Source organism: Antechinus flavipes, chromosome 4 (assembly GCF_016432865.1).
Source record: "Antechinus flavipes isolate AdamAnt ecotype Samford, QLD, Australia chromosome 4, AdamAnt_v2, whole genome shotgun sequence".
NCBI lineage: Eukaryota > Metazoa > Chordata > Mammalia > Dasyuromorphia > Dasyuridae > Antechinus > Antechinus flavipes.
Window position 1 is genome coordinate 298174214 of NC_067401.1, and position 19682 is coordinate 298193895.

Below are 19682 nucleotides of genomic sequence, written 5' to 3' on the forward strand. Positions count from 1 at the left end.
ATATAGCCTAAAAGGCCTTAAAATGGAAATATTAGGCTAAGAAAACAAAATCATTATACTATTGCCATGTTAACCTTTATTTACAACTTAATGATTTATTTTATCATGAACTACTATCCTCATTAGATGCTTCTCAACAGTATTCTGGCAAAATGACAGATTGAGCTTTTGTTTACATTGTTTTAGGGCCTTAAACCTTTTTGATTCTTTAAAAGTTCTTACTAATGAAGGGAGCCAAATGAACATAGTTCTCCAGTCTGGTGGCCACTAAGTCAGTATTAGTCTGTTATAAATGCCAGAGTGTGGAGCTATTACTGGATCTTTGAAGACCAAGTCAACCCAAGTATATCCAAAAAAAAAAAAAAATGGACAGCTAAAGAAAACTGATTTGATGGTGGTGAGAGTTTGCTGCATATTTATCTTTCTTGCTCTTTTTCCTAATTACAGCTGCAAGTTGCTATCACATACTTAAGACTTTTTGAGAGTCTATAATGTTCCAGGCACCATGAGAACAGAAGGATGATCATGCAGTTCTTCCTTCCCTCTCTCACAGTCTCAGAAAATGCAGAGACCCATTCTCAGGAAGAATAAGCTTGGGAGCACCTTGTCTCCCACCAATGCTCAGATTAGAAAAGCAATTTCTTCCTGTTGTATTCATCTGAGATTCCAAAGGTGAAGCCAAATACATTTCCATGCATATTTATACGTTGATCATGCAAGAAAGGTTTTAACTTTTGCATTTTTAATGAGCAGTAGTAAGGCAAATAAATTATAAAAAGCATGAAACTCAAGGGCAAAGAAAATAATTTTCAACTTTTTATTAGGGGATATGGATTCCTGATGGAGAATCCAAAAGCTTATATGATATAATTAAAGTCTGTAGGACTGCTACCATGAGCAGTTCTGTGACTAATTCAGCTTCCTCTCCCATGATACTACACATTAGAGGGGGCTGTTGGTTTGAGCTTTCCTCCAATATCATTTGCAGTCATTGAGAGAGAGGGATGAAGAGGCAGAAAGTAGATCTGATCCAAATTGTATTTCATCAAAGACCCAAAATGTATTTAGGATTCATACTGTGTAAAAAATCCTCCTGTGAATAAATCACATTTTTTCTTTGGAGGCTTCATAGGGCTTTGTGGTCAAAGAGATATTAAGTGTAGCTTAAAATGTTTTTCTATTAGAGCATAGAAGTCCAGAGAATTTGGATTAAGCCATCCGACTAGGCCCTAGATCAGAAACATTTACATTTTTCATTTGGAAATGTTAAATTCGATTTGTCTTTATTCTATCCCCATGTTGCCAGAGCTACTGAATGTTATTATGTCTAATGCTTTGAAAATAGGGGAGAGTTTTTTCTCAATGGATTTGTTGGTTGTTTGCATCAATATTACTAGGTGGAGAATGATAAATGGGTAACTGAAATTTAGTGCAAAGACACAACTATTAGTGATTTCCCACAGAATTAGTATGCTATTGGAGACTAGGGCTGACCAAGCCAATCCTCTGGTATTTTAGATTTGAGATGGGGATGAAAGGAAACAGTAATAGTGAATTTAACAATGAATAAAAAGAGATTTATTTAGCCATAACAATGAGAAATATAGTCAACAAGATACTCCCTAGAGAAGCCTTGTTGACTCAATTGAGCAAAGACTGAGTTGTTGCCCATGTTGGTCCAGTAGTCAGTCATCAGAAAAGTCATGGCTTTTTATACTCAGGTGCACCAAAAACAACATCAGTTGAAAAGCCTTTGATCCTTTGAGTCAAATAGGCCTTGAGGATAGTTTCAATACTTTTTAGGAAAAGAAGTAATCCATCTCTTGTGATAGCTATTCCTCCTCCTACTCATATATATAATTGCAGATATAAATGAGAAATTGACCCCCTAGATTTTTAAAGCAGGTTCATTTTCTCTTTATCACCTCTGTCACTCAGCAGGCTCTCTCAATGTATCATAGAATTTATTAGAATTTAAGAATTGATCTAATGGACATGACTCTTTGCAACAAGGAGATGATTGAGGCCAGTTTCCATGATCTCATGACAAAGAAAACCACATACACCCAGAGAGAGGACTATGGGAATTCAGTGTAATTCACAACATAACATTCTCATTCTTTTTGATGTTGTTCATTTGCTTTTTGTTTTCTTACTCATTTACTTTCCCTTTTGACCTGTTCTTTCTTGTGCAGCAAGATAATTGTACAAATTTATATATATATATGATTTAATATATATTTTAGCGAGTATAACATATATTGGATTACTTGCCATTGGAAGGAAGGAAAAATTTGAAACACAAGCTTATGCAAGGATCAATGCTAAAAAACTATCTGTGCAAATGTTTTGAAAATAAAAAGGTTTAATAACAAAAAATGGGGGAGGGAAGAATTTAAGAATTGAAAGGATTCCACCTAGCAGTAATCTTGTTCCATTTGGTACATGAAAGAAATCTCCATTAGATCATACCTGTCAAAGTAGTCAAAACAAACTCTGCTTAAAAATATTGAAGGGGTAGAAACCTACAATTTCTCAAGGTATCTCATTCCACTTTTGGAGAGCTATAATTATTAAAGTATTATCTTCTGCTTATTTTCTGATATACTGCCTCAATTGGTTTCTTTGTAACTGCCACTCATTGCTCCCTATTCTAACTTCCCTTAAGCCTAAAAGAATAATCTAATTCTTTCTCCACAGGACAACCTTATAAATAGTCAAAGGGACCTATTATTTCTCCCTAGCATCTTCTCCTCTTTAAACTCAGTTTACCCGATTCCTTGTCCGGTCCTCATGACAAAAGAGGATGTGCAATAGTTGAAAAAGATTTATTTCTTCTTATATAGAAATGGGAAATTTCTGGTAAATCCCAAGACCTATTTCAATTAATTTGATCTTTGTAGATTATGTTGCTTCTCAGACCTAGAAGAAATGCATCTCATATTCACAAACTGAAAGTCACATGACTCAAGAAAGGGACAGAATTCTTGTGATAAAAATAAGAACTTTGGCCTATAATTTAGTTTTTTGATAACTCAAACAACAAAAAATTATTAAGTAGTACTATGTGGTAGGCACTATTCTAAGTAATAGATTTATAGCCAAAATGTAACACTTTACAGTAAAAAGTTTTTCAACTTTGATAAAGTTTGCTCTTCTCAGCAATACAAAGATTTAAAGCAGTTCCTAAAGACTCATGATAGAAAATCCCATCCACATCTAAAGAAAGAAGTAAGGAGTCTGAATGCAGATCAAAGCCCAGTATCTTGAGGAAAGGATGAGAAGGGAGGGAGAGAAAAAATGGAAACCAAAATATTATGAAAGTAAATGTTCAAAATTAAAAAATTAAAATGGAATAAAATCAATCTATCAAAAAAGTGCATTATATAATACATAATGCAACATTCTGTGCAAGAAATGTCCTCTAGACTTTATTATTCTTATTTTTAAAATAAGGACACTAAGGCTCTGAGAAATGCTGTGATTTGTTCATGGTTATGCAGTTAGCATGTATAGGAGATAGCATATAATGCAGCACTTTAGATGCACAGAAGCAAATGATCTTAGAGATCATCTTATCCAGCTCCCCTTATTCTGTAGATGAGAATACAGAGAGTAGAAGAGGTTATTCTTCCCTAAGGATATACACACAGGGAGTAGAAAAGCCAAGATTTGAACCCTTCATTCTGGGTGTGTTCCACTACACTATACAGACCCTGAACCAATTTTATGTTAATTCCATGGCTAAGACTAACCATTCTTTCATACTGCCAGTCTTTAGGTATCAGGCAGCCATTCTTTCTTTTCCTCAAATCTAACACACTTTCTTCCATCACAAAGACTTTGAATAGGTTGTCTTCCCATGCTGGTCTCCTAGAATTTGCAGTTCTTTCACGACTCAACACAAACGCCACCTTTTAGACAAGCCCTTTCTGATTTCTCTGCTGTCACTGTCATCCTTACAAAAAATTTCATATATATGTTTATTTCACTTAGATTATTTTATATGTTCATATATTTAATATAGATTTCTTATATGTATTTATTTCATTTAGATTTTCATATGAAGATATCTCCTTGGGAAAAAATGTAATCTCTTTGAGGGAAGGGATTATTTCACTTTTTTCTTTGTATTCTGAATAGTTGCAAAAAAAGAAACCAAAAAAACATGATTTTTATTAGAAGCAGTAGAGAAGTCCTCATTCAGAAATTAACCATTTTAATAGCCTTGGCTCTATGCTACAAAAAAAAAAAAAAAAAAGGAGAGAAACAGTGGGAGTAAAGCTCCTTTTAGGGATGATAGATCCTGATTTTTTCCTCTACTGGTTTCCACCTTTCTTGCCTGGAGAGGGTGCCATGGTTGGTTCACTCTGCTCTGTGCTTGCTCCCACAGGACTGTTGTACGTTGGCTTCAGTGCCTGCATGTTTGGCCTGTACAGCTTCATGCCAGTAGTCATAAAGAAAACCAGTGCAACATCCGTCAACCTCAACCTTCTCACTGCAGACCTGTACAGCCTGTTCTGTGGATTGTTTCTCTTCCACTACAAGGTGAGTAGAGCTAAGAACTTTGGAAGAAGCACTCTGTTGGGACAGCTTGCTGGTGGATAGGAATGAAGCTATCCAGGAAATTTGTCAGTCATCTCAGTGGTGAACTATCCTATGTGCAATGATGTTCCTAGGACAAAGCCTGTGCACATCTGCCTTTTAGACTCTGTGGGCAGCAGGAACAAGAAAATTATCCTATAGATTTTTGAATGTACCATTTTCTCCCCATTTGCTTCTGATTAGTTATAATTTGAAAAAAAGAGTATATAAGAGTATAGTATCCCTTCCTTCTTTTAAATTATTTTAATAATACCATGGCTCCTGATTTCATCAGTGTGATTTGCCTTCCACTATTACATATTTCATTTTTTATCCTCTGTAATTCCTTTTTATGGTTTTTCACTGTAAATCCATAGCAGAGCCACCCAAAACTCTTGATTTCTGAATGTGCCCTAGAAAAGTCCTTCTTTTCATTGTTTTAATATTCTAAGGGCATCTTAGAGTAGCATCTGAGATTTCACAGGATCAGAGTACTCAGAGTTAGAAAGAACCTTAGAAATAAGAGATTTGTATACCTACACGAAGAAGAGACTTGTAAGGACCCTGAGTGCCTCTATTTTTACAGGTGATATAACTGAGACCCAATTGAGGGAATTTTCATAATGGAGGTAAGATAGGCACCCAAAGTGCTCCTAATTCTAAGGCCAGTCAGAGCTCCTTCCACTTTATCACTGTGCTTTAAACTTCACTGCCCAAAATAATACTCTCCTCTGCCCTTCAACACTGGGTCAGCCCCATGTTGTCAATTTGAGAATGGATGAAGAGGAATAACAAATATCAAGACCTAATTCAGATACTGTGATAAAGGAGAAAAAGCACAGGTTCAGAAGTTAGAGGTCCTGACTTCAAATGCTACCTCTGATGCTTGCTACCTACATAACTATGGGTAAAGTAACTTCCCTGGAACATCACAAGTCAATCATTCTCTTCCTCTCAGGGAACCTAGTCTGTACCAAAGATCCATACCTGCTTCTGGCCTCTTAAGTAGCCAGCAGAATAGGTGTGACATCACTGTGGTTCCAAGGAGCAAAAGGGATAGTGTAGTAAACCTGGAGACCAGAAGACCTGATGGTTAGTTGTATGATGCTGGGCAAGTCATCTAACCTTGTCTGTCTCAGTTTCCTCATTTGTAAAAAGAAGATAATATTATCACCTGTCTTATTGTGAGGATGAAAGAAATGTTTATAAAGTACTCTGCAAGTCTTAAGAGCACTGCATAAATGCCAGCTATTCTTATCATTAAATAGTCCAGCCCCTTATCTTTTCTGAGTTACTATATTCACAATCTTCCTTACAGCAGGCGATTATCAAAAGGATGCTGGTTTTGACTTTTAGAAGACCTGGCCCTGATACATATTTGTGTAAATTTGTTCAGTCATTTTTCAGTTGTGTCTGATTCTTCATGAGACTATTTGGGCTTGTTTGTTTGTTTGTTTGCAAGAATACTGGAATGGTTTCCCATTTTTCTTTCTCCAGTTCATTTTATAAGTGAGGAAACTAAAGCAAATGGTATTATGTGAATTGCTCGTTATGACACAACTAAGACTGTCAGGCTAAATTTGAACTTAGGAAGCTGAATCTTCCTGAATACAGGCCCAGCACTCTATTCAAATCATATAATCTTTCTGGGATTCAGTGTTCTCACCCGTAAACAAGATGAAATAAAAACTCTTCCAGCTTTGTCTAGGATTACTTAGCACTTAACTGATAAATTATCTTGTATCATTCTCTGTATTTTCTAAAGATGTCGCTAGGTGACTGTAGATAGAGCAAGGGAAAAATGAGTTCAAATGTGATCTCAGACACTTCCTAGCTATGAGATGTTGAGTAAATAACCTCTGCCTCAGTTTCCTTAATTGCAAAATGGAGAGCATATAGTAAGACCTATCTTCCAGGATTATTGTGAGGATAAATTAGATAAAATCTATAAAGTGCTTATTACAGTGCCTTACATATAATAGGAGCTTAATCAATGCTTGTTTCCTTCCTTATATTCTATTATTTTATCTACCTCTGATAAAATAAGTTAAAATCCTGTTCAATTTTCTGGGGGGGGTTTCTGTTTTATTTTTAAAAATCTATCTTATGCCTTATAACTATATTACAAGAAACAGATCAGAGGAATATATCTCTATTCAAACAGTCATAAGACATAGGATTTTAGATTGAGAGTTGGAGAGGACCTGAAAAACCATCTAGTATAATTCTCTCATTTTACAGTTGAGAAAACTGAGATACTCATGATTAAGTTGCTGAGGTGATCCCAAGGGTACATGACAGAGTTAGGGTTTGAATCTACGCCCTCGCATTACAAATCCCGCATGATTTCTACTGGACACACTGCTCCTCAAATCAAAGGAGGGGGAAGTTTGATCCTCTGGTAGAGAGAAAGTAGTGGAATAGGAAAGACATAAAATGCTGAACTGCCACTACATGTTACAAAGCTATCCTTCTTGGAGCAATGGTTTTATTGGAGTAAAGTATAACTTTAGGAGTGATTCTCAAATCTTCTGGTCTCCCCTCCATACTATTAAATTTATATGTGTTATAAATTATCTTGGTGATTAGGCAGTTTTATTATTAAAATTATTTTGACCTTAGAAGCCCCCCGAAAAAGTTTTTGGGATCCCCGAAATCCACAGACCACATATTAAGAACCAATACACTGTAATATTTGCCCTGCAATATTTATTTGCTGCCACCAGGTGGTAGAAGAGAATCATTCAGTCCTTATCCAAGAGCATTTTAGATAGAAATCAACAAATTTACCCATTAATTTTTTATAATTAATATTGTTATTAATTGTAATAACAATTGTTATTGTAAGTAATTGTAAGTAATAAAATGACTTAAAATCAAATTAGAAAACTAGATACAGTAGCCAAAGATATGTAGTGCTAGAACTTTTGGTTTGTTGGGGGATATTTATTTTAATTATTTTATTTTTACATTTAAAGTAGTTACATGTTACCCTGACTCCATGAGAAGATTCTTATAACAAAGTGAAGCAAATAAGAAAAATTGATAGAGTTACCTCATCTGGAAAGTACATGTAACATTTTCAATCTGTAGGAATGACCCATCACATACATAGACACAGAGTTTCTCTTATTTTACTGGCTTTTTTAGTTAATAGAAACCTATTTTCTCTCCCTCCCATCCCTACCCCATTGAAAAAAAAGAAAAGCTAAACAAATTATTTGCAAAAAGAAATCCATGACCAAGCATTTATTCAAAAACATATATATTTATAACATAGATTTTATATAAATATAACATGTAAAAATCTATATAAATCCATCACCTCTCTCTCACGAGGTAGATGGCATGGTTCATCACTGCTCCTTTGTCATCATAGATGATCATTTTATTGCCCACAGTTCTCATAGATTTCCAAGTTATCTTTACAATGTTATTTTATAAATTTTTTTGCTTATTTCACTCTGCAACAGTTAATATGCCTATTTCGTCATTTTTTCCTCACCAGTCATATTTCATCACATTAATATTGTACAAATTATTCAGCCATTCCTCAATAAATGGTCATTTTTCTATTTTTTGCTACCATCACAAACTGCTATAAATACTTTTGTATATAAAACATTTTTTTCTTTATTCTCTTTTGGGTATAGTTCCACATCTTCTGTGACTTCAGTATTTGCAAAGATGCCTCTCAACAGTTCAGTTTTCTTAAATCCTATCACTTTTTCCTCAGCCACACATAGGGGCTATCACAACTTCGACCCCACTATTACATCAAATTTCTCTACTGCCATGATATTCATTTCTAAACTTTCCCTCTCTCAAAACCATCTCTTATTCTTCTTTCTATCCAAGAAGATAATATTGATAAAATGCTTAGCACATAAGAAACTACTAAATAAATATTTATTCCTTCCTCCCACACTTTTCCCTCCCTTCCTCCAAAACCTATTCATAGAACTATTCTTTCTTGAAATTCAATCTATCATCTTCCACTCATGTACTCATATCTCTAGCTGAATATCCCAAATGAAGTCTATATAAATGAAATTCATGATCTTCCCTGCCCTCTAGGAAATTTTCCCTTTGTACACATTTCCCTATTTCAATTGAGGGTCCAAAATCTTTCTACTTATCTAGGTTTATAATCTCGGGATCACCTTTGACTCTTTTCTTTTTACATAACCTCATAAACAACTTGCTAATGTTAACACAAAAATCTGACCCTACCTACCTATGTAATTCTGGCCTACCCTTGAGTTCAATTTACTCAAGGTAAAATTGATTTGCAACCTCTTACCCTCCTAGAAGCTTTTCATTTTTAGCACTGATCTGTAGTTTTTTCTTTTAAGTCAGGGAATCAGTATAGAAGGAGAGATGCGACCCTTTTTCAAAGCATCCATTCTTTTGAATTTATTTTGCCCAGTAAAATCTGACTATCCCTCAAGTGAGATAAGATTTATTTCATTCTCTCTCACAGTCACCAGGGTTTATTTTAGCTATCATCACTTTTTCTGCAACTATATGATATTGTATTTTCAGTACAGTATTTGGCTTATTGAATGTTTATGCTCTTGTTGGTTTTTTCTGATAAATGTGAAAAGTTGAAAGTGTTCATTTTCTGGCAATGTCTTATAGTCAAAAATTTTCTTCCATTATGAAAACCTATGGGGAAAAAATCAGGAGATATGATTGTAGCTTTTTAACCCATGATTGAATCAAAATTGTTCCAAAAATACTCTTAAAAGACATCTGTTTCTCTGTGGTGTTTCACTAAATTTAGCTTTACCATCAGTGATACTCTGTTCTGTTACCCATTCATTTATTTGTTTCCTTGAAACTAATTATCCCTTCAGTAGTAGAAAAGTGAACTTTGAGAGATGAGGACCACTGTCACAGATATTTTTTCTATCATAAATTAAATAACTAAATGAAATTCTCTCGTCTAAGATTGATTATTCGTTTTGTGTTGTTTTCTACTTCGGTAAAATCCATTCTATCTCCAGCCTAATGGAGCCAATCTCTTTGTTCCTAAGACTTAACACGTTGACCAGTCACTCAAAGTCCCCTTCCCTGGGAAGCGAATGACCTGATTCTAAATTAGAATCATCTGAAAGGTATAAGGCTCCTTGAAGAGTGTTATTTTATGAGACTTTCAAGAAACAGTTAGATTCTTTTTTTTCTTATGCTACAACTTTTATCACCTGGCAGCAATATTGAACTTGGAGCAGTAAATCTATAAGAAATCCATGGAAAGTACAGGAAATGAGCTTTACTAGGCTTCAGAGACTCCAAAATCAAATGTAGAGAGATTTACATTGCAGCTTTTTTCTTTTATATGTCAGCTTTTAGACAAAAGCCTTGGCAATTACTATAGACAAGTCCATCAACACAACACTGACTTGAGAATGCACATAGATCATATGAAGAATCTTGTTTTCTGTCTATATAGTAATAGTACAGGTTTATATAGACACTGTGCTTACTTAAGCCAGCTATGTTAACAGGGCAGATCCTACCAAGATAAAAACTCTCTTCCCAGGATTCTCCTAGCTAAGTATGGCTGGTCAGCAAAAGGTTGGCCACCAAGTGATGAATAGTTTGACCATAACAATTCATGAAAATATCTACAAAGTCAGAGAAGGTTTGGACTTTGCATAGACTTAAAGGAGGACCCATATCACTGAAATCACAAATGTTGTTAAGATCATCTCTACAATATGAATTATATGAGAAAAGACAATATAGCATTGTTATGAGAGAAATTGATTGGGAAAAACTTCCGTTTGAATTCCAGCATGACACTGAAAACAAATCACTTAACCTTCATAGGAATCAATGTCTTTATCTATATAAAATGGGGAGGAAGGTAGTATAGGATGGCCTATAAAATCCCTTTTAGCTCTAAATTTATTAATTGAGTTGAGGGAACAAATTCAGGCCCTTTGATGTTGAAAAGAATTAAATGTCTCAATGTATATCTTAACAATTATTTTTTTCATCTCTAATGCTTTTAAAACAGAAAAAAAAATCATTTTCTTCTTCACTCTCAGGAAAAATATATATACATACTCCTATATTAGGAAGATTCTTACATTTTGAATTAGATCTATTTCACCAACATAGATAAATCTTGTTGATTGTCCTTTGTGCTCAAAGAGGGCCAAAGTGACATCATGATGTTGAAGTCAGTTCACAGCTGTGGATGATCACACCTGATACAAGTTCAGAAAGATGGCTTACAAGATAGATGATGATTATAAATAAACATACTTGATGCAAGTTCAGAACACTATCACAAGACATATAAAGAGATATAGATAAGTATCTATATATCTACATACATACACACATAAACATATATACACCAATATAAATTCAAAAGGAGTCATTACAAATCATCTGAAAATAGGTATATAAGTAAAATAAGTAAATAACAGACAGAACAAGCATATATTAAGGGCCTTCAATGAGCCAGACTGTATGCTATGAGTGAAGAATATAAATACAAGAAAACTAGCCAATCCTTGTTTTAAAGGAATTTCCATTATAATGAAAAAAAAAAAAACTATAGGAAAAGGATCTTGAAAAGAAGGTAGGGAAAAGGGAAAAATGAGCAGGGAAATCCTCATGAATAAACTATAACAGAAGGTTAGGTAAGCCCCCTCCATCAGTGAGGGTCATATTAGAGTGTTGTTTGAGAGCACTTGGAGATTAAATGACTTGCCCAGAAAGACACAAACTATGTATGAGACACAGTGACCCAGGCTATCATGGCTCCAAGTCTAGTTGTCCATATGCTACTCTATAATGCGTCAGATGAGAGATATGAACTTAAAGTGCACTGCTTCTATCCTGAATTTTAGCCTGAAGTAATAGAACCCTTTGCTTGATTCCCTGTTCTGAGGCAGCAATCTATCTGCCTTCCATTTCTTATCTTGCCATGGTCTGACCCTTAGTCCTACTTTCAACATCATGATCTTTATAGCTGGTCTCAATGATTTCATTAAGTTCCTCTGTGTTTTTTAACTAGCTGTTTAATTGAAAGATGATATTAGAACTTGAGAATTAAATTAGAAAACAGTTGTCTTCACATCTTTCCATCCCATTCTCTAAACCAATAAGCCAATAGAGAAGTTCATACATTTTAGTGAAGAAGAGGAGGAAGAGAGGAGAAGAAAGAAGAAATTAATATAAGTAATCCAGGAATTTATTATTTAAGTAAAACTGTTAAATTTCTCCACTAATATACCCTTTCATTCAAAATAACTCACCAACTTAGGAGGAAGTGAAAACCAATATTCTATGTTGCCTTGAGGAAAGTAACTGACTTTAAATTTTCTATTACCTTATCCATAGTTTAGTGCCATTGCTGGATTACTTAAATAGTTATGGTTGAGAAGCCTAAAAGAAATTTTTGTTAATTGTATTCATTGAAAGTTAAAGCACCAAATCATAAAGACTTATTTCTCCTTAGGCTCCTCAAAAGCATGCTATTTAAATCAAAAAGCATGGTGGTTCTGATTTCTGAGTAATTTGATTCCATTGGATCTTCCATTTGAACTATAATTTCTAAGGAGAAAGGGGTCATCACGACAAATTTAATTCCCATGCTGGAACTTTATTGTATTATGCAGATATTCACTGCTGACAAAAGAGAAGCTATTTGTCCCCCACAAAGAATTTCTGGTTTTCTGAAAAATGCAATCAACCCAAGATTTTTAGCATTTTAACACTGTCAGTTTTCATCAGGAAACTTTCTGCATGTTTCAATCCCTTCATTCTTGTGCTAAATGTTTTTTTTTTCCTTTGAGATATTATAACTGATTTTTAACCTAAAAATTTTATTATATTCTCTACTCTTTGCCAGGAATTCTGGTTATAAACTCTGCTATGAAGTCCAAAGACATCATATTCCATCATTTGTCATTGTGCCAAGCACTCTAAATTATATTCCATATTGACAAGCTCATCCTACTATTTGTTACATAGGATTTGGCAGTGAAAATTCAATTGCCTGGAACAGGGCAGTACTTTTATTAAAATATGATGCACTGAATTTGAAAGGCCATAATTCTTAACTTATAAATAGGAATGGCAGATAAAACAACAGAAAAGGAGACCCATAAATGTAAAGTAACAGGGAATAGGCTAAAAGCTCCAACAGTAACTAACATGCTATATATATATCAAAATCTTGACCATCTTGGGCAATCCTTAAATTTCAAAAGGGAAGTTACTCTCTACTGACAAAATCGCATCCAAGAATTCCCATAAATCCCTTATAGAGTAATCATTCATTCATTAAATCTGTCAACAAAAATTTTTGAAGTAGCTATTGCATAAAAGGAATTGTAGTAGGCTCTGAGATCATCCAGAATGATCTGCTTCTTTTCATGTATTAAGAAAAGTAATACAGGAGGCAGCTAGTTGGTATAGTGGATAGATCAGCCCTGAAGTCAGGAGGATCTGAGTTCAAATGTGACCTCAGACATTTAACATTTTCTAGCTGTGTGACCCCAGACAAGTCACTTTATCCCAATGGCCTCAGGAAAAAAAAAAAAAAGTAGGCTGTCCTTTTGTTGTCTCTATACTTTCTTTGTGACTTAACCACTTCCTTTTCCCAGTCATTCATGTACTTAAAGATATCTTTTATTCAATTTCTTGCACAGAAGTCATCATTGGCCATCTCTTGTTATTAGGATCACCTGAAATTTTAATTTTCCAAGATAGTGATTAAAGAGTTCCTCAGAACAAAAGATCTTCATGGCACACAAAAATTTAAAGTTATACCTGTCCTGACTTGTAAGTCCCAAAATTCTCATGCTCAAATTGTTTACATTTGTCATAAAATCTCACTCTTCTTAATCTCTGTTGCTATTTTGTAGGTTGCCACTGAATAAAATTATAAGCAATTTTATTTGTGCAATTGTGGGAAGTAAAAGTCAGAATGTCCATAGTTCTAATCTGTTCAGTGCCATTAGCATCCCTTCATTGTCAGGGCACTGCTACTCTCCCTTCTTGGTGATAGCCATGTAAAAAATCTACTGAACTTTCTATTTAAAGAGTCTATTTTTAAAAAAAGCTGTAGCCTTTGTGCACATGCTGCCCTTGTACATAAATGTAACTATAAATGGAAGATTTCAGAACTAATGCTCAGATGCCCACTGCCTTTTTTCATATTTATCACATGCTTGATTACTCAACACCAGAAATGTAAAGGGAAGAATTGAAGTAATTATAATTAAAGGCCAAAGGCCCTTTACCTGCAAATATCTAGAAGAAAGAGGGGGAAAGTACTTAGGTCTTCATTTTCCACATCCCTCATAGCCTCTCTCAGGCAAATCTTTTTAAGTCACTTCCATTGTCCAGAGGAGAGATACAGAAATCTTAGGCATAGTATTATGAGGCTAAATTGGAATTATATCCTGACTAAATCCCACCATCTTTTTCCTCTTGTGGTCTCAAGCTATCCTAGCATCCTTTCCTATCTCCATGAGAACCAATCAGACTACTGAGCTCCAAATCTTATACAAGTATTCAGAACTCAAAGGGTCCTAGTAAAGAAATATTGATAAGAAGCACATGAAACTATTTTTAATATCCTCTTTGAGACTACATAAATATTATATTTGAAATTCCATTATTTGGAAATGGAGCAAAACTGCATATAAATATTGGTTAAGAGATGGCCATATATTTTTCAATGTTAACAAAAAAAAAAAAAAAAACAGGAAAAATGCTCAAGTGAAAACAAGACTATCTGTTTGTTTTTATCGTTATCATAAAGTTATAGCTATTTTGTGGCTAACAAAATGGTCTATCCCCTTTAAAACTCCAACTATCTATTCATAATCATCTGGCTACTTCTTTATAATTTGGTCGTAAGTTATCTTTTAAAGACTCAAATTCTGAGAATTATACCTAGAATATAATTTTGTTGTTTGCTCCCCATCAGTTTTATCCCTGAAAATAATGTCAAGAAAACCAAGTTATACAAAAGGAGGGACAATATTCTGCAGTAACTATGTGATGTTCTTAGCAGGACTATCTTTCATTTAAAACTTTCATGCCAAATGCCTCTTTAAAAAATACATAATTTTGTTCTGAAATGGAAAGGATTGAGTTACCTTAAATAGCAAGAAATCTAGTAAAACTTTCAACAGAATTTTATAAATCAAGGAGAGTCCTTGAGTCTATGTCATTGGTTTTGATAGGATTTTTGCAGGAAATTTTCAAGGAAGAACCTATCAAGCTCTTGAGAAATTACATCCTTTCAGAACCTATCTTGGCAAAATTAAAATAACTGGCTAAAAAGTGAAAATGTTAGCCTTCTCAAATCATACATATATCCCCTACACTGCATACGTGTGTATGTTATTTCTTTAGAATACTTATAAAAAAGCATTACTTTATGTGATGACAGAAACACATAAATTGAATCTCAGAGTTTTCTGAGAAGTTTAGGTAACCCATTTCCTTTCTCTGTAAAAGCCATCTTGTGCTCAGATTTATTATTCATAAATCATCAACCAGTTAATTGTAAAATAAGTTATACCTAGCAATAAAAATGAGTGTGCTATATAATAGACTATGACAGTCTTTTCCAAGTTATTCCCAAGCCTTCAACACCAAGAAATAACTATGTCATATGCTAAGTATGTCATAAAAGTTAGTCATAAAGGCTTCTAAAGGCTATAAAAATGATTTTACAAATTGCTCACAATTTCATGTCTGTAGACATTGTTTCAAAAGGCTGACAAAGTTATTGAAGAACAACTTTAGACTATGACATCTCGAGGTTTAGTGATTTTTAAAAAGACTTTATGTGTTTGTCTTTGGTCAAAGGATGTCTGCTACATATGCCTAATATAATCTTTTATGGGTATCATCATTAAGACTGATTTGTCCATTATAAATTAAAAATATATAAATCTGTCCATTATAAATTATAAATATTTAAATGATAATTATAAATTGTAACATTTGTCCATTATAAATTTGTCCATTCATCTGCATCTAAAAAAGCAGAACCAATAAATCAATTAAAATAACAAACATGATCTAAATAATGACCCCTGCCTGGGCTTGAAGAAAGAAGGAATGGATCAAATAGTTATTATTCAGTAATATTCATATCGCACTCCTCATAATCTCATTTGGGGTTTTCTTGGCAAAGATACTGGAGTGGTTTACCATTATCTTCTCCAGAACATTTTACAAATGAGGAAACTGAGACAAAAAGGATTAAATAATTTGCCCAACTAGGAGATATCTGTGACCAGATTTGAATAAAGATCTTCTAGACTCTGTGCCTGGTATTCTATCCATTTTGCCACCTACTTGCCTGAAGCAGTTAGATCAGCAGTTAAGAAAAAAAAAAAAAAAAGCAAGTAAAGCCCATTACAAAGTAATGAGAGGCTCCTTCCATGCTTTCAGACAGTGAGCTTATGTGTTCTTTGGGGATGGCAATCATAATATCATTACTGAATTTTTTTCTCTTATGGTCCCAGAATTATAATCTTCCAAATGTAATATTATATACTTACCTAGCTTTGAAGAGGATTAATCCTTTTCTATAAGAGATCTTTGTGTCATTTGGTCATTTCCTTTTCTATCTCTCTACCCAAATATACATATTCTCTTTTCCTTCTATCCTCTGTTTCTCTCTCTCTACATATGTGTGTGTGCACACAAATGAGAGAGACATAGAAAGTGTGTGTATCTATATTTATACATGTATATATGCACACATCTATGTTTAGTTATTTATTTGTACATATTTTTTTAAATTTCAGAATATTGCACAGCTATATGGAACAGAAGTTGTGATTTTCTTGTGCTAGGGTCATTTATTTTTAAAGCCTTAAAAGAAAATTATCATCTGGGGGTAAATTATACTAGCAAGATAGTTTGGTATAAATTGAGAAGGAAAAAACAGAGTTCTCAAGGACTAGATTACTTCTTACAAAATAGAATACTAAAAAAAAAAAAATGGTGCATTTTCACTAGAAAATAAATGGAGAAAAACTTGAGTCTGATGATAGACACTTGCTGATATTTTACAGCCAAAGAATAAGAAATGTCTTGGAGAAATTGGCTGCTGCATGAAAAGTACCTATCTTCATGCTTGATTGAAAAATATATTTCCAACTGCCTGCTTTGGTTTGTGTCTAGAATCATACCATAATACTTTTTGAGAATATATACCTCTGTGCTATCTAGCTGCTCTGTTTGGATGGTAGAGGTATTCTTAACCTGTATAGAGGAAATTCTATACTAGATTGGTTGTCTTTGAAAAATGTGAATGTAGTCCACACGGCAGAAGAAAAAGCAAAATTCCTTCATCTAACAAAAGAGATAATATATTAAAGTGCTTTGCAAACCTTAAAAGGATATATAAATACTAGTTATTATTAAGTGGCTGACCCAAGGTTGCCTATGTTGTATCAAAGAAAAAATTTGAACATATGATCTCCAAAGCCAGTGCTCTTCCCACTTTATTCATAATAATAGCGTTTTTTAGGGTTTATGAAGCATGTTACAAATATCTCATTTGAACGTAACAACCTTGAGAAGTTAGTCACAAAATTATTCCCATTTTACAGACAAGAAAACTGAGAAAGAGATTAAGTTTATTTGTTTAGGGTCACACAACTTATAAGTATATTTGAGACTGGATTTGAACTCTAATTTTCTGATTTCAGGTCTAGAACTCCATTTATGGTACCATATAGCTGCCTGTACTACAACATCTCATTTGCTGGAAGATCAAATAATTTCAAATGAGATCATGTATTTGAAAAGATTTGGAAAAACTATATAGAGGACACCCAGATGTTACAGTTTTCATGACCAATTTAGAATCTGTATTCTTCTGAATTCTACTTGGAATTATTAATTATTTCAATACTAGGGAAGGGAGCAAAAGAAAACTCCATGGTGTAATTTTGTTAACAATCCAGGGAAAAGATTCTAATATCTGAGGAACAACTTCACATTTGGCTTTTCACTAATGCAAATACAGTCAATTCCAATATAATCTATGCTTTGAAAATGCAAGTATGTTCCAGCACACATGATATAATAGGGAACATAAGGTATAAATCAAACTTTAACTTTCTTCCTGAGAAATGGTCAGAATTCAGGAAACTGCCCCACTTCACAATAACTCACAAGTTGCTCCTTTCACAAGCAAACTTCAGGTCTTTTTCAAGGTAAAGTTCCATATTTGTTATATATCTTAAGGTATAATAGAAAGATGAGCAGGAAAGAATGGTCCACACTATCCCTCCTTCACCTTTTGCCTTAGTCAAGGACCCCAAAGACCCAGTTTTAGCTCGCCCAACTTGCAAGACATTTTGCCTGCCTATACTAAGGATGCTGTCACTATTTATTATAATATTTTATATATCTCTTAACAATTTATCATGAATAAAACTGTACTATCATTTGAATTAGGTGCAACCTTATTATTATGCTACTAAGGAAGTTTTTGAATGTTGTGCCCCTAACCCTATTTTCCTCATAAGATTTGTAGGTTTTATTGTGTGATTCTGCATAGGGTGGTACTTCATGAAATGCATTTATCACATTATGGCAGAACTGACTATAGATAATACTGACCCTAATGGGAATCTTGGTATAAATTCCCATTTATAAAAGAAAAAAAACATTTATATAATACTTAATGATTTGCAGCATTTTCTTCCAAGAATAGGAACACATTAGAACATGTACATCTAATTAGTAGTGAATTAGTAGGAGGAAGTACCTGGTCTAAGATTAATCAGTTATAGGTAATTGGACTCAAAAAATTAACTTCAATTATGGAATGAAGAACTAATCATTAGAAGTAGATGGTATTTTAATAATTGCTACCTGCAGTTATATGATTTGTGGTCAGTAAATAAGTAGATGATGCAATTATATCAAACCTATTCAACTCCAAAAAATGTTGAGAACCACTATTTTCTGAATCTTCTAAGAGTCCCTAGTGAGTCTTTAATTAAACATGTACAACTTTGCTTGAAAGAGAGAGAAAGCTTCAATAAGAACCCCCTAACTCAATACAATAAGTCAACGTAAAATGACTCCCACAAAATAACAAAATTGTTTACTATAATCCTAAAATATGAAACAATTATTTCAGAAAAGGAGATAAATTAATTATCACTTAGTACTGTTCCTTGGTCCAAAGAGACCTGCCATTCAATTATCTTAGAATGGAAGAATTAAAGAGTGATATAGTATCGAGAGAGAGAAACACAGAGAGAGAGAGAGAGAGAAACAGAGAGAGAGACAGAGACAGAGAGAAAGAGACAGACAGACAGGGAAAAGGAGAGGGAGAGGGAGAGAGAGGATTAACCATGGTTTGTCTTAAAAAATGAGTCTTAAAGTCCTGACAACTTTCTTCCAGGTCAAGTCACATGCAAGAATCCATGTCTATACCCCACTCCACCCACAGTGCAAGAGAGGTAATATTCCCTGCATTCCATGCCCTTCCAGACCTGAATACCAGTGGATGTCTGACCCTTTCCCAAGGGATATCGGGTTTTAATCAAGAACATCCTGTTTCATTCATAATGGGAAAACTCTTCCTTAATCTATTCAACCTGATAAGTCAGGCTAACTGATCTAACTGGAGCCAGACAAGGAAGGGCCAGGTCACTCCCACTCCAAGCAGTTTAGGAGGTAACCAAATGAGTGGGTGCTAATAATTTATAATCTAGCCTAGGATAGCTAAGCAAGAAGCCTCCTTATATAATGGACTGCTACTTTATCCTATTTAAAAGTCAATGAATGGGGAGAGAAGAATGAAAAGCTATTGTGAGCATGGACACGACTTGTGCAAGTATTCCTCAACCTGAGAAAAGCCAATATACAAAAATCCAAAGTCACCAGAGCAATAACGTAGGTGATTATTGCAACTATGATCAAGGAAGCATGAAAATTGAACTAAGGAACTAGGAAGGTAACAGCTGCTATTAACTCAAATGAGGGTAACAGCTGCTTTCTCAGCCTAAGGCTACCTTAAGACAATATATAACATCAGGGGGAACCCAGGCCTTGGGATTAATGTTATTAAACTGTCC

At 34.1% G+C, this 19682-nt stretch overlaps 1 protein-coding gene across 1 annotated transcript in view; it reads left to right on the forward strand.

Moving 5' to 3' along the window:
- The window catches only part of SLC35F1 (solute carrier family 35 member F1), a 511365-nt gene that overhangs the window by 465841 nt on the left and 25842 nt on the right, over positions 1-19682 (forward strand). The window contains exon 7 of the mRNA XM_051997618.1: positions 4394-4548. Coding sequence (XP_051853578.1) covers positions 4394-4548 — 155 coding nt within the window. The remainder of the gene's footprint in view (positions 1-4393; positions 4549-19682) is intronic.